Consider the following 14,960-nt stretch of genomic DNA (forward strand, 5'->3'; position numbering starts at 1 on the left):
CTCACTGGGTTGTTTTATCCCGTTGAACACATCGGCGATGTTTTCCCTCAGAAACCAACTGCTGGCGTTGTTCACTACTTGCCTTTTTGTTCACACGGTTGTTGATTGCAGCCGGAGATGCGGAGACGTCCTTTGCAGAAATGATCAGATATGCTGCACGCAGGGAAACAACACCTCTGTTGTCACCTGTTGCCCGGAGTTGGTGAACTATACGTACTACAGCATCGCCATGGTCACCCGAAAACTTTCTGGAATACTTATTCTGCTGCTTCTCTTCGCGTTGGGATACTTTGTCCAGAGGGTGCTGTGTTCAAGATCAAGGCAGGACATCCCACCTCAAAATGGACAGCCAGCGGCCACCACATCGCAAGAAATGCTTATGGAGAGCTGTACACCGGACAGCTCGGCGGATCCAGCTGCCGCTGCGCATTTGCCAACATACGATGAATGCAAACATCTGCCGACATATGAGGAGACGGTTCGGGACGGAAAGAGATCGACGACCGGAATCCTGTGACGGACAAGCTACAAGGCGCGAACACGTAGCACTATAGATTCAAGTATTCGATATTCGAGATATTTGTCACTATAGTGCGCATTTTTGGAGAAGAACGCACAAAATATCGCCAGGTGAATTTCCATACAACATGAACTGTATGCCTCTGGAAAATGTTTTCATCCAATTCCTCCATTTCTTCCAAAAAAAGTGTGTCCAAGTGAGTGTTCAGGTTTAGCTTAATTTTCTGCTAAATACTCTCAGCACTGAGGCTCGATTTATTATCATATCGCATCTAATGCTTCATAGATTCGATGTGATATGATATAACAAAGATAAAGAAAACAAAAAACAAGTATCTGCTCTTTAATCAGCCAGACTCTAATACAGTCTATGAATACAGTCAGCATTTACCACATTTAGATTGTTTTTGCAGACTAGCCATTTAGAAAGCGAAAAGCTAATCAGTGGATTATCAGCATCTATCATTTCTTACATAAGTGAAGTGAAACACTAGCCAAAGGAGACTGTTTACAGCCGAGAGTCAGCGCAACGCAACTAAATCATCCAAACCTATTTGCACTTGTCTTTGTTGCGCTTTTCCCCTGGGTTGACGATGCTGTCAGTGAGATACACGACTGTGAGATAACAGAATTGCGTTTAATAATTAAAAGGAGATACGGATATGCAGTTTCTAAACGCACACCTAATAAACAGCTTACCTGTTTATATGATTAGTGCATGTCTCCGTGGGCGTAAGAATCATAGAAATGTAACCAAAACATGGCATTTCTTTAAATACGATTTATTGTTGATATAAAGGAATTAAAGCAGAAGGTAGTGTCAGAGCTCATTCGTCATATTGTCAAATAACACATTGCTTATAAATAAATGTTAATGTTTGGTGTTTGTTCTGAGGTAGTGCACTGTATCCTTGATATTGTCTTTCACTGCACCGGGCTCTGACGGAAGTTTGACCACTTGGACCACTCGTTTAAAGGCCTCCTCAACTCCAAATCCCGTCGACGCAGAGCATGGCTGAACGAAACAATCCCGCTCCTGGCAGATCTTTCTCATATTGAATCTGTCCTTCATTTCAGTGACATTCAGCGCGCCGTCGACGTCCTGTTTGTTGGCGAGAAGAATCAGCGGACGGCCCCGGAGCTCATCATTTCTCAGAGTTCTTTCCAGCTCCCTTTGCGCCTCGTTCAGGCGCTCCTGGTCGGCACTGTCCACAACGAACACGATAGCTCCAGCGTTCTGGTAGAAATTCGGCCAGTGGTCGCGCATGTTCCCTTGACCGCCGACATCCCAGATGGTTATAGCTATTTTTCTCCTGTTCTTTCTGGCCTCGAGCATTTCCACGTTGAAGCCGATGGTAGGGACGGTGCTGACACTAGTGTTGTGCTTCAGTTTGTAGAGGAGAGTCGATTTTCCAGCGTTGTCCAGACCCAGAAGAAGAACTTGCACTTGAGGTTTGGAAACCCATAATCCCATGGTGAAGTGCAGATACAAAGGCTGTTAACTGACGCGGGACAGTCACATCCTCCGCACTGTGCCCGTCTGACGCGGTGTTTGCTTAGTGCGTTTACCGAGGTTTAATGGATAAGCCATTAGTTCCCTGCTAAGGCACTGTGTTCCGATAAGGCGTCACACCAGAGGGCAAAGTTTCCCGTTCCCCAGTTACACTTTTATTGGTCATGTATTCCATCACTTTATGTTTGTTATCCGAAGATATCAGGCTGACTAATGTGCATTCGTAAAAGTGTCAAAAGCGCACTGAGAACAAAACCGGGTACTCAAACACTTAAATATTAAAAACTAAATAATAGCCAATTGCACCAAACCAGTTAAAGTTAAAAAGGACCGTAGTGGAAGGTGCCTTAGTGACTGGGATGCCTCAAACTGTTACAACATTTCGAAATTTGAATGACATGTCCAATCACGGAATTAAATAAGTGATACGTAAATTAATAAATAAATAAATAAAACGTCGAAGCTCTTCCTGTTTGCATACACACAGTTATTGTATTCGAACAAATTTCTACACGGGCTTGTCAGCCATGTTAAATATGAGATGGATGTTTCAACGCTGACATGCACATTAAAAAAATCAACTCAGATTCCAGTGCTTCTAGAAAACCAGAAGCAGCCAAACATCATAAACTTGAGGTCACGTCACGCACAACTTGCTTTTACCCCTTGTGGACATTCCGTCCTAAATCAAGGTCACTCCATCACATCCAAAATGCCATCGTTATTTTAAAATATTGTATTTTAATACTCGTGTATGTTGTATAGCACATACACGCGTAATTATAAACAGAAATAAAAGTCAAATAATTTTTAAAAAAGGAAAGTGGACAAAATCAATAATGGTTGGTCAGCCATTGGTAGGGTGCAGGTTTCACCATGACACCATCGACCAAAGCATTACAGCCAGGCCCCTTCCCTTTGTTTACTCTGCTTCACATCATTCAGAATAATAGAGCACCCAAAGACATAGACTCGGTGGCTAATCACCTCCCCTCACCATCCCCCTCTCAGTCTAACACTGAACATGTAAACAGAATAAAGAAACATCCGTTCATCTCAATGATCCGTCCAGCCAAATCCTCGGTAAGGAGAAGGTCGATTGAATCCACCTCACTGCATTGCGGGCGGGCACAGTGGAGGCTCACCTCACAGCAGGAAGATAAATCAACAACATCTGCTACTCTGTAAGATGCTCAACTGATTCCACTGATTAAATCATTTGTATTTCAGTTTTTTGTATCAAGATCTGGACCATTTCTCCTCCGGCTTCACCCACACCCCGCCGGTTGGGTTATCCATCACGTACACCAGTCCTCCGGTGTCACGGCTACGCAGGGGCCAAGAGTCGAGTTCTGATTTCTGCCTTGTCCGGGGGGAAGAGTGAAGACAGGCCGACTGATTGGTCACCCTCTTCTGAAAGCGGACAACTGAGCCTGGGGTAGAGCATGTGTCCGCTTTCTGGCACATGTCCGCTGCGCCATCGCTCTGAAAAATCGCACGGGCTTCAATGGAAGATTTGGAGCCATGCTGTCCCATGTTGTTTGGAACTTCGAGAAGATTCCTAAAAACGATCTAAGGGGTTTTTTTTAAGCCAGAAGTGGTGTATTTCTGCTTGTTAGTGAATCTCACGTGTCTTCCACGCGCACTGATCTCTCGTATAGCATGCCAAATTTAAATAAACAGCGGCAAAGCGTTCCCGTAAAGCCGATGAGTGACGCTGTTGATTTTTATAGTTATTAGACCACACTGGTCTTAGGAATTTGGATGAAGTCGTGTGGAGGCTATTCTGAGTTTGGCCACCTGGTGCAGAGTGTCACTGAACTTGACATCGCTGAGCTTCAAGGCTGAAGACTGCGGTGTTGAGTTACCTTGCAGACGGCAGCTCTGAGAGTGAGAGAGCTATTTGTGGTCTGGGAGAAGCATCCCAGAAACGCTCGGGTCACGTGTTTTCCCTCAATCTTAGTGTGACCTCACCCTCCTAGCCTTTGTGACTGTTGTTAGCTAGATTCTTTAAAAGAAATGTCTTGAGGTAAACATATGAGAAGCTGTTTGCATCTCCCCAAAATCTATATTTGCAACGGAAGGCACTTAAGACTGGAGTGCTCCAGTGGAGCTCTCCAACAGACCTGGCAGCAGGTGATGTGCATTGCATTTAATATATGATAAAATGTGGAAAGAATAAACACATCCAAATTGATCATACCTGTCATGAGATGATGGAGATGAAAACGGTTGATATATTTCAGAGGAAAGAGTTTAATGCTTACAACTTTCTCACGTTAAAATCACGGGTATTTGTTTTATTGTAAACTTCTGCTCATGTACAGAAGGACAAAACTGAAAATACATCATACTGGTTTGGCAATCTGCCTGAGACATCCAAAAAACATAACAATAAATAAGGCATTGGGTAAACTGTTAAAATAAAAGAAAGAAAACAAAAGGAACAAAACTCCCCTCTCTCGACTGATGAAGTCATGATACACAGTGGTAAAAGGTGAATTTAAAACAGCAGTAAATCAAGCACGGTTTACGGTAACTTTCCTTGACAGACTGCGTCATTGACACCAGTTGTATTGCTTCGGGAGCATATCGTATTTCTAATCACAAGCATTCTGGCTGCAGCTGTACAGTTCGTGATGCGACATCGTTTAGTCTTTCAGTCTTTCGTGGTCGAGGTGTGTCCGTTGCACCTCATCGCTTCGTGTGCTTCGCAGGTCGAAGACAGCCACCAGTGTCCGTTGCTGCACGCCGTTAGGTCATTCGTTCGTGAACATGGTTAAGCTGAAGCACATGCCCTGATACAGACAGTGTAAGTCCACTTGAATGGAACAGTTTGCGTTTCCTCCGTAGCCTCGCAAACAGGTGAGTGTCGGGCTCGACGTAGAGTGAAACCCGCTTGCGTTGCTGAGGGTAAACAGTGTTTACGTTTGCTGATATGTAAGAATTTACCATTCCAAAAAATAAACATCTGAAAAGTGCATTTTTTTTAGAACCATATGTATTTCTGTGGAAGTTACATGTATAAGCCACAACATTTAAACCACTGACAAGTGGAGCAAGTAACCTTGATGACATCTCACCCACTTAAACACTGCTGCAGACCAAGAATGGCCTCTCCCAGCAAGGCAACGCACTTTCAACCACTATATAAAACTGCCTACAAATAACTCCAGGGACCCCAAAATCGAGAGCCAACTGGGCATCAGATTAGAGCCACCACCGTGAAACCCACATGAGCCAAAGCATCCAGTGCCAACATCCCTGTCCCACACACCAACCTCTCAGAATTCCAGTGAATACACTCTGATGGATCAGAGGTGTTTGGCAAGGAGGATCCACACAATATTCGATAGGTGGTTATAAGATTGTGGCTCATGTGGTGTATGTGTGTGTTGTAGTTAAAGTCACATTCCACACACAAATTTCACTTTTGAGTATCACACACCTTCTACAGACTTGATAAATTTCTTTCAAAATGTTACGTTTCAGCCTTTATAGTCACTCGGTTAGGGTAATGTTGATTAAGGATTCTTCAGAGGTGAAGAAAATAACACCAGGTTTCCCAGGTGTGGATTGAAACAAGCCCCAGACTAAAAGCAAAATTAAATAAAGATCAACAGTGATTAAAGTTTATGGTTTAGGATCAGGCTTAATCCATGTCTGGGAACGAGATGTAAATGTTCAAATAGCTGAAGAAACATCTGAGTCCACTCTATTGGAGATCTTGAAGGATAAGAACCAGAACGGATTTTTTGTTGTTGTCAATTTTAATGCAATGAAACAACTGACCCTCAACATTAAAACACATTTTGAAAAAAATATGGACATTCAGATCATCTTTATGCCTATTCTAAGTTGATTAAATTGATGTGCAATATTAAAAAAAGGCTTATTTAGCATTTATTTGGTCAATGAATTATCAGATACTCCAAAATTGACTTCAGGCATCACTTTAAAAAAAGATATTTCATTTAAAGATGTTTAAAATGTGTGTCACCTAAAACGAAAATTTTCAGCTCAATAAGCCACGAGCCCTTGTCACTGCTTACCTTCTACCCCCTTCTCTTTATGTGACTGCTTAGTTTTAAAATCTGCTGTACTGAGCATGAATTTTAAATAAATGCAAAAACAATAAATCTCCCAAAGCTTTTACCGTCACTCCTCAAGCCACAAAATAGGTGCTTAATACTCAAAAGTCATATGTGTGTATTGTCATCAGAAATTAAGTAGAGGTATGGATCCACTGGAGTCTTCTTACATTTGAGAAATTATTATTCCTGTTGGAAAGTCTAACAAATGCATACAATCAGAGAATCATCAAAATGCAGCAAGCCGGGTGGTGTTTTTGCAGATGGACAGTAATTGTTGTGCAGGCACTGGTTGAAGCCTTCTCTGAAGAAGCCTCCAGTGGACCTGTACCATTCGTGTGCGTGTGCATGTACAGTAAACAGCAGTGATGTCATCACAGTCTAATGTGTGCTGGTTAAAAGACCCCACCCCCCTCCCCTGTGTCTGGTAGTCTTGGTACTGTACTTCAATATTTTAATCAATTCCTCATCCGTTTAGCAGATGGCTGTGAACTGTATTGAATTTAAATGCCCCTTTTCTCCATCAGGTCAAATTAAATTGAGCTTCATTTTCTCATATCATTGCATGTGTGTGTGTACATTTCTCTGTATGTGTGTGCATTAGTTAAAAGCCCAGTCGAAATCTATACTTCTCCCAGTCCTTCCGTGATGATGTACTTACTGATACATCCAGAAGATGGGAGGAAAAATATACTGATCATGACGCAAGCTTTAAACTCGACCCTCACCTACTCTCCTGCCTTGCTGTTCCCCCCTGCTCCACTTTTAAACTTCACTACCATGACGGTGATGTTATCAGGGCAGCCACGATAGAAAGACTGTAGGACGATGCTCTTGGCACCAAAGTGAGGCTCGTCCAGGCGCTCGCGGACAAAGCGCACTGCCTCCTCGTTACTGAAGGCATCCCACAGGCCATCAGAGGCCAGGATCATGAACTCTGGCTGCAGTTTGTCCAGGTCAAAGGTCATTATGTCGGGGTCGGGAATGACTACGTTAAGGTTCTTTAGTGGGTAATCCCCGAGGGAGCGGGACATAGCGAGGATTCCCTGGACTCTCCACGATCCATTAAAACTGATGAAGCCTCCTAAAAGTAAAAAGAGTAAAAATTCTAATTTAAAGTTTAAGAAATAAGTTTAATCACAACCTATTTCTAACACTGCATTAAATTTAACTCAGTGATTTCCCAGAACAGACCAACAGATGGCGACAAAGGACCCCATAGCAACAGCAGGTACACAATGCCTAAGCTTTACATTACACTCTTATACTCATTATTTACCTGCCCTCTTGATTCTCTTGCGCTCTTTAAGCTGATACGGCTTGTGGTCATGTGATAGGGCGACAGCATTCCCATCTTTGTCACACAACACACCACGCGAGTCTCCAACGTTGGCCACTGTGAGCTCTCTATCTGACAGCAGCGCCATCAGACATGTCGTTCCTGTGTGGGAAATTCAAAGAGAAGACAAAAACAAAAATCCAAACACTAATCATTAGTGATTTTTGTACTGTAACCAGCTACAAGTTAAAAAAAAAACATCTTTGTGATCTTATATTATCCTTTAACTTTTTTATTTTAATCACACCACAAAATATAACAAATCATTTTTATGCCAGATTAACAGTAATACTTAAAACTAGATTTTGTTTTGTTTATGCTGGCTTTTGAGAACGTAACTCATGACTTCAGATAGCTCCAAATATTTGATTAGGCAAATTTTTTTATTCCAGCTGCCCCTACTGATGCAAAACTCAAGGGATTTGTTTTGCTGCTTCACAAACCTGTGCACCACTACACTACAGCAATGCACACAGTCGATATGTTTCAAGTATGGGTGTTTTTTGTTGTTGTTGTTTTTAAGATTTATTTTTTGTATTTTCCCTATATTGTACAATGTAGAGGGGTGGACAGAAAAGCAGGAAGAGGATGGGGGGATGACTTGCAGCAAACGCCACTCATCCCAGTGAGCTATAGCAGCACCTTTCCTGTAATGAATTTATTTTCACACTACCACAGAGGGCTTTCAGAGGATAAAACTTAAATTACACCTTAAAGAATATGCTCGATGACATGTATGAATGTGAGCTTTAAAATAAATAAATAAAACATAAATAAAACAGAGTTTTCCATAATAAAGTTGCTAACCTGTGAGTCAATACTAGATCAAGCTCAATTATTAAAATTAATTTTATAGAGACACCATTGTGCCAGTGGCCAGTCATTAACTGTATCTTCACTATCCTGAGGAGATGATGTGGCAGACTGTCACCAAAAAAAAAAAAAACATCAATGATGAAAAATAATAGTAGGTCAAAAATATGAGGAAACTGTTTCAAATGCCACCAACCGATCAATCTGAACTGTTTCTCTGAAACATCAGCGTAAATCTGGATCAGCATAGTGTTACACAACCATCTCACTCTTCTAATTCAGCCAGCGTTTCGAGTGGGCTGTAGAAGGACTCGGTCAGAGACGTAAATGTCAGGTGGGAGTACGGAGATGAGAGGGTATAAGACAGGAAATTGTGAGGATTTTCTTTCATAGGTGAGGTTCTGCAATGCAACCGAGTCCCTTAAGAGGAGAGAGCGTGAAAATGAGAGTACTCGAAAGCATCGTTCTTAACATGCCAACTTTCACGCAAACAGCCAGCTTTATTTTAAAGTGCACTAAAGGAATACTCTTGACACTTCTTGGCAAAAGTGCTTGCACAGTGTGTTTACAAGACATGTGAGACGTGCTTCCTCTATTTGTCTCATGTGGCAATTTTAGTTTCAAAGTTTCCCCCACACACACACTGACCACATATCTTTTTTTTCCCCATTTCCTTCCACCCTCCTCCTCCTCCTCCTCCTCCTCCTTCTGACCTGCTTCATCGTGGTTTGCAGAGAGCTTGTCCAGCATGTCACGATCCACAGCCAGGATGCGCTGCTCGAGAATGCTGGCGTACGAGAGAGCGCTCTCTCTTTTCTCTCTCTCAAAGGCCTGCAGCTGCTGCTTCAGGGACTCGGGCAGGTGGGCCTTCACATAGTCAGCTGCAGCCTAAGACGTCAGAAGGGGAAGAAGGGAGGCACAGAGAGGATTAGACACAGGACAGTGCCTGTGATCATAACAAATAAGTAGAAAGAAATAGCAAACAGATGTTTCCTTAAACTGGTGCTGCCCAAAACAGAGCCAAAAATAAACAAATACTGAAAAGTGGTCAGCAGTCAAACTCTTTTTATTTAATGCCTGCTAGATTTGTATATTGGATATACTGTTTATAAATGTAATGTTGATTTCTGGTGACTTTTCATATAACTTTTGGTGCCGTAATATATGGATAGATTTCATCGTGTTGAATAAATACAATGTTCCCCAGCTTTGAAAGACAGAATAAATAAGGTTATGATTCAGATTATTTTTTATGTCTCGCCAGGCAACACAACTTTAATTTAGAGGAGTGCTTTAACACCAGGTGTTCAGAGCTGAATTATTGAGCAACCTCCTCCTCTTCCAGCCCACTCCTCCACCTCCTCCCTTCACATATCTGCTTCCACCCTCGTTTTCTCCGCCAAGATTTCCATTATGCTAATGCTGTCAAATCAAATCTAAAAACGGGAGCATTTTACACCATCTTGATGTCCCTGCATTCATATTTCAGATTCACAGCTCCTACGAAACGAGGACACTTTGTGCCCTTCAGTCCACGCGCTTTCATTTTGCTCCCTTCTGACGTGATGCAGTAATAAAAAATAATACTCGGGTTTATCAGGTTTATCCATGAGCGCAGTTGACATTTGAACCGTGATATTGCTCAAAATATTTACCATGAAGTATATGGAATGTCTAATTATGTCTAATTATCAGGAGGGACAAATCAAGTCCCTGTCTGCTTCCTGTGCTCAATGATCTATTTAATGGAGGAGAAGCACTGAGGGAGGCTGGATCAGGGAAAGAGCTTCAAGTGTAAATTTCCATTTGCAGTAAATAGCAGGAAATGCCAGACTGAGTGCAGTTACAAACCTCACGAAGGGCTCCAATATTTTACAGCCTTTACATTTAATCAGCTAATGTAAAATATCATCTAAGCCCCATTTAAAGTGAAAATACAGATTATGGATCTTGATTTCTTATTAACTGTGCTGTTTTATTAAATTCTACTTCTTCCCAGAGCCAGCATGCAGGATTGAATTTTAGTTTGTACAGCAAAGTAACGTGAAAGCCCGTTTAAGGTGTAAACTAGTCAAAGCAAATAGTCTCTTCCCCTGTAAGGCAAGTTAAAAATGAAGCAGCAGCTTGTGCTGACTTTTATATTTCAAGGCCACAATTTGTGCCTTGATAGAAAATAAAAACTGCAGAGAAAAAACACAGAATGTTTGAGGAATGTTGCGCATATTTTCAGAGCCAGGACACCCTGCACTCAGAGACGGCCTGTTCTATCTGCCCATATTTGGCTTGGCAGTATGGCTTCTTTCAATATTGGTGATGTGTGAGGGTTTGTGTGTGCTTCCAAATGCACGAAAGTGCAAAAAAAAAGAAAGATCAGCAGCAAACAAATGTCACTTCCTACAGTTTGTGCCTGCATATCATTAGCATTGAGGGTCCCACGTAGTTTGTTTTTACCAGAGCCTAGTTTTTATACTGGGAATTGTGGTTACTGTGTTTGCATGTTACAGCATGTGTTCTGTGCACTGATGCTAATGACCCTAAAGCAGCTGAGGTCGATGTCAAAGCAACCCAATACAAGTCCAAAGCCTTTGTGACTACTGATAAAAAGAAGGGGGGCAAACCTGAGTAAAACACATATAAACAAACCAGACAGAGCAACACAAATCTGACTTGTGAACTACAGAAAATAAAGGGAGCAAAGAAAAACAGTAGACACTGAGTGTGAAAAGGAGAAAGAGGGTGCAAGATCGGGAATTAGAGGAAAGAAAAATATTTGTTTACACAGTGGAAAGAGACAGAAAGGCTAAACACAGTCTGTTTGTTTACCTCCCTGTGACTGAACACATCCGGACGCCAACAGTTACAGCATTTCTGGGAGCTAACAAACTAATGCCTGTTTCCTTAAGACAGAAAATTAATTGCCTGTGTCTAATGAATCCCTTAAGATGTGCTTAAAAGAGAGGATAGACTGGATGTAATCACTAACTCTTCTGATTTACTGTTTCAGACAGTTTTAAGCAAAAATCCCAGTTTCACTGTTTCAAGTCAAATGTGAACTACGGTTTGTTTTCTTGGCCTGTTAATGATACTAAACTGGATATTTAAAAGCTCTGAAGCGAAATAAGTTAGATTAAGAAATGAAAAAACATTTTCACAACTCCTTAATTTTCAAAATAAAAATAAAAACTGATATATTTATTAAGAAAACAGTAACACTTTATAATACGTCTTAGCCCATATTTCCTCAGATTTAATGTGGAATTTGAATGAAATTTGTTCTGAAATTAGGGTGCAATTTTATTAGGTACACCAGAATAAAGGGCTAAAACTCAAGTTTTGCTTTATACGTATGCAATTTAAACTTTTTGATATGTTTTATGGTGACCCCAATGAAAGCAAGAAGCTGAAACATGAACATTAAAGCTGTTCTTAACACTACAAGTGCTGCTCGAGCTTATTTCTCATAGGGCAAGGTTAAATACTCCATAATAGGACCCAAGACCATAAAAAAGGTGCAGTTACAACATTAGACAGGAGGTTAAACCACTCTTTAACACAGCCCACACACCTTAAAGTAGAATCTATTTATTATTATTCAAGATGGGGAGTTTAAGGTACTCCACAATACAACTGCCACCTCTAAAAGTAAATTATACTTATGATGTCAGAAAGGGGTTTAGGCCACTCTACAATACAGCCCATGGCCCTAAAGGTGGGGCATATTTACATTGTAAAACTGTAAGATTAAGCTACTTCATAAAATGGCCCACAAGTACATGTAAAGTACTTCAACTTACTCACTAACCTAAAAGTACTTACAGTAGAATTGCTACCCTTTTAATCACATGTAGGTTTCTTATAAGTATTTGCAGGTAAATAAAAATTCACCCAAATTTCATCCAGTTTCAAAAATAAATGTAAAGTTTCAAGTTAAATCTGGAGGAATTACAAGCCAAGTCATGGACTGTATCATAAAGTGCAACAGATAATACATGTGGAAAATATTCCAAATTAGAAATAAGATTTATGACTCAGGCTCGTTCCTATTTGCTCTACGGGAACAGCAGACCATTTTTATTGAGCATATACTGCATTTAGGGACAAAACTTCCTTTTTTCCATACTTTTATAGCTGCATGGCACTCTTATTCTTAGACGTTATCACTGAGTGAAATATGCAACAATATGTCCTGTACTGGGAGCTCTGACAGTGGTGATGGTGTGACAGATGGCGCAGGACATTTGCTCTTCAGGCAATCCTGAGAAACAACTGACCCTTGATAACACGGGGACTGGAGCACACACACACGCACATACACACACATACTACAAACCATTGTTCTTACACACACACACACACACACACACACACACACACAAAGCCCTTTGTGATGAAATCCAAGTCACCTTCCTGATTGGCAGTGGTGGAGGTGTTCAAACAAGGGAATACAATGCCGGAGTGGGGAGGGGGAGCTCTCTACCACCCTTGTGGAAAGTTTGTAACCTTAACTTTTGTTATTTCAAACCCTGATTGGTAGCAAATTAACCCACTCAACAAGGCTAAATTAAGAATTTATTTTAATATATATAAATGTAGCAGCATTAAATAAAACTGCACTCTAAGATACATCACGTTCTCTTTACCTGCCAAATTCACTGTGCTGCTAAAAAATAAAATAAAATAAAAGGGGCCCTCGTAACCTCTTGCTTCCAGCTTACCTCGCCACCATGACCATCAAATATCCCGAATATGGACGGGTGGCTCTTGTTGGTGATGTCGGTGAGCACCTCGAAGCGATCCTCCATGTGGTCTCTCCTCCCTTGTATGGAGTACACGGCTACGTTGTTATTCTTGAACTCCCAGGTTTTGGAGAACTCTGCATCCAGGACACTGAGGCCTCCCAGCCGGTCATTCTGCATCATCTCCGCCACTTTCCCCTTCACCATCTTCACCGCATCCCGGCTGGACTTGACGATGGTTTTGACTTCGTCCGTGTGGAAGAAATAACTCCACAGCGCCAGGCTTATGCATAACAGAAACAATGTCTCCGGCCTGAGGAGAAAATAACGCATGATCCGACCCAAAAGAGACAAGAGCGTCATTGTGTCTCCTATCATCACACGCAACCAAACTGCGGTCTGTCTCTCCCCCCGTCTGCACAATTCACTCCATCCGCTCAGCGGAACTATGAAGAAATCGATTAACTACCACTGTGTCAGAAAAAGACAAGATTTAAGCATTTGTTCGGAGCTCGGTCTGCCTGCTCCGAGCGCATTTACGCACTGTGCACAGCTTGGCTGCCAGACACCCGGCCGAAAACGGAGGACAAAAGAGAGGAGGCCACCCTCATTGGTTCAACACAACGTCTTGGTCCTATCCCCGGCTCTCTAAACAGCTGCAAGAGGATTCTCCGAGTTCAGCCGATCTCCCACAACCCATTGTAAAACGACGGATTTTCTGGGTTAGACCCACCACGCTGACAGACATAGGAGTCACCAGGGGGACGAAGTGACTGCAATATGTCCTTCTTTTTCACCGCTGACCCCGTTCCTACTGTCAGATATGTGCCGATTCAGTCTCCGCATCAACAACACATTTCACATACACACACACACATACACCTTCCTACTTAAGAACTGTCAAACCACCAACAGGGAGCGCGAACAATATCGGAAATCCGAATGTGTGTTTAACGAAGCAAAATAGTAGAAGAGGCAGGAGCTGCGAGCAATGCGGCCAAATCAGGTGCTTTATGTTGAAAGACCAGCGGAAACGGTTTATTCACAGCGAGAAACTTCACGTCCACTCGTTCCTCAAATGCAGTCGGCACTGACGAGACTGCGCAGCCGCAAACTCAGGCCATGCGCAAGCAGAACGCTGGACAAATGGTGGTGACTGCGGAATCGGATGATGAGGTCATCTAGTGTAACACATCACAGTCATAATCTAGATAGCGGCATTTTCACTTCGTATGACTTAAAATACTGTGTGATGATGTGATGTTTTATGGGGCTGCTGACTGTTATGGAGAACATTTAACGAGGCCCAAAATAAAAATGCAGCAGAATAGAAAACAGACATAAATTAGTCCCAATACTCACGCAACAGTATTTAAAAGTAGATAAAATTATGTGGTCGTTTCAAAACAGGCAGCTTTTGGCCCTAAACTAATGGGAGGCGATGTCTTTATGTTTTACAGCAGTGGTTGAAAAATGCCACCTCCTGGTGGCAGTTTAAGGTATAACATTCACTGCTAATTCTATAATTTACATTCTTGGAGTCAAATGATGGAGGGGGGGGGGGGGGCCCTAAAAGTTGTAAAGGGACAATTCCAGGCAGAGAAATCATACCAATTAAAAGCTTTAAATTTGGATTAATCACTCAATTAGACCTATTGGCACCGAATGTCAGTCCAGATCTTGTGTTATTTGCATACCTAATCCTTTCCCCCCTATTTCCTCTCCTTAAGAATGCCTTCTTGACAACTACCACTGAGACTATTTCTGATCAGGCTTTGATGAACAGTAGATGGATCAATTGCAGGGCCCGATGCATGTCTCAGATCAGCATTTTAACAGACTCTTGTTTAAAGTTTTTATCCCTCAAGGTTGTACAGAACGTATAGATAATAAAGCAGGATATGCTCAGTGGCGGCGGGAGCTCAGGAAGACCTCCGCTCAGTCTGACA

The 14,960-nt window shown here is 41.9% G+C and overlaps 2 protein-coding genes across 2 annotated transcripts; both read right to left on the reverse strand.

Annotated features, from left to right (window-relative positions):
* Positions 1–1,285: 1,285 nt before the first annotated feature.
* On the reverse strand, positions 1,286–3,765 carry arl14 (ADP-ribosylation factor-like 14). The gene has a single exon (XM_026148999.2). The coding sequence runs from the start codon at positions 1,991–1,993 to the stop codon at positions 1,391–1,393; it is 603 nt and encodes a 200-aa protein (XP_026004784.1). The 5' UTR covers positions 1,994–3,765; the 3' UTR covers positions 1,286–1,390.
* Positions 3,766–4,302: 537 nt separating this feature from the next.
* On the reverse strand, positions 4,303–13,949 carry ppm1la (protein phosphatase, Mg2+/Mn2+ dependent, 1La). The gene is made up of 4 exons (XM_026148996.2): positions 12,991–13,949; positions 8,989–9,163; positions 7,403–7,564; positions 4,303–7,207 (listed from the first exon to the last, which is right to left on the reverse strand). Exons 1-4 carry the CDS (start codon positions 13,387–13,389, stop codon positions 6,852–6,854), a joined length of 1,092 nt encoding a protein of 363 aa, XP_026004781.1. The 5' UTR covers positions 13,390–13,949; the 3' UTR covers positions 4,303–6,851.
* Between the last annotated feature and the right edge of the window lie 1,011 nt (positions 13,950–14,960).

The sequence above is a fragment of the Astatotilapia calliptera genome, chromosome 18 (genome assembly GCF_964374335.1).
Source record: "Astatotilapia calliptera chromosome 18, fAstCal68.1, whole genome shotgun sequence".
Taxonomy (NCBI): Eukaryota; Metazoa; Chordata; class Actinopteri; order Cichliformes; family Cichlidae; genus Astatotilapia; species Astatotilapia calliptera.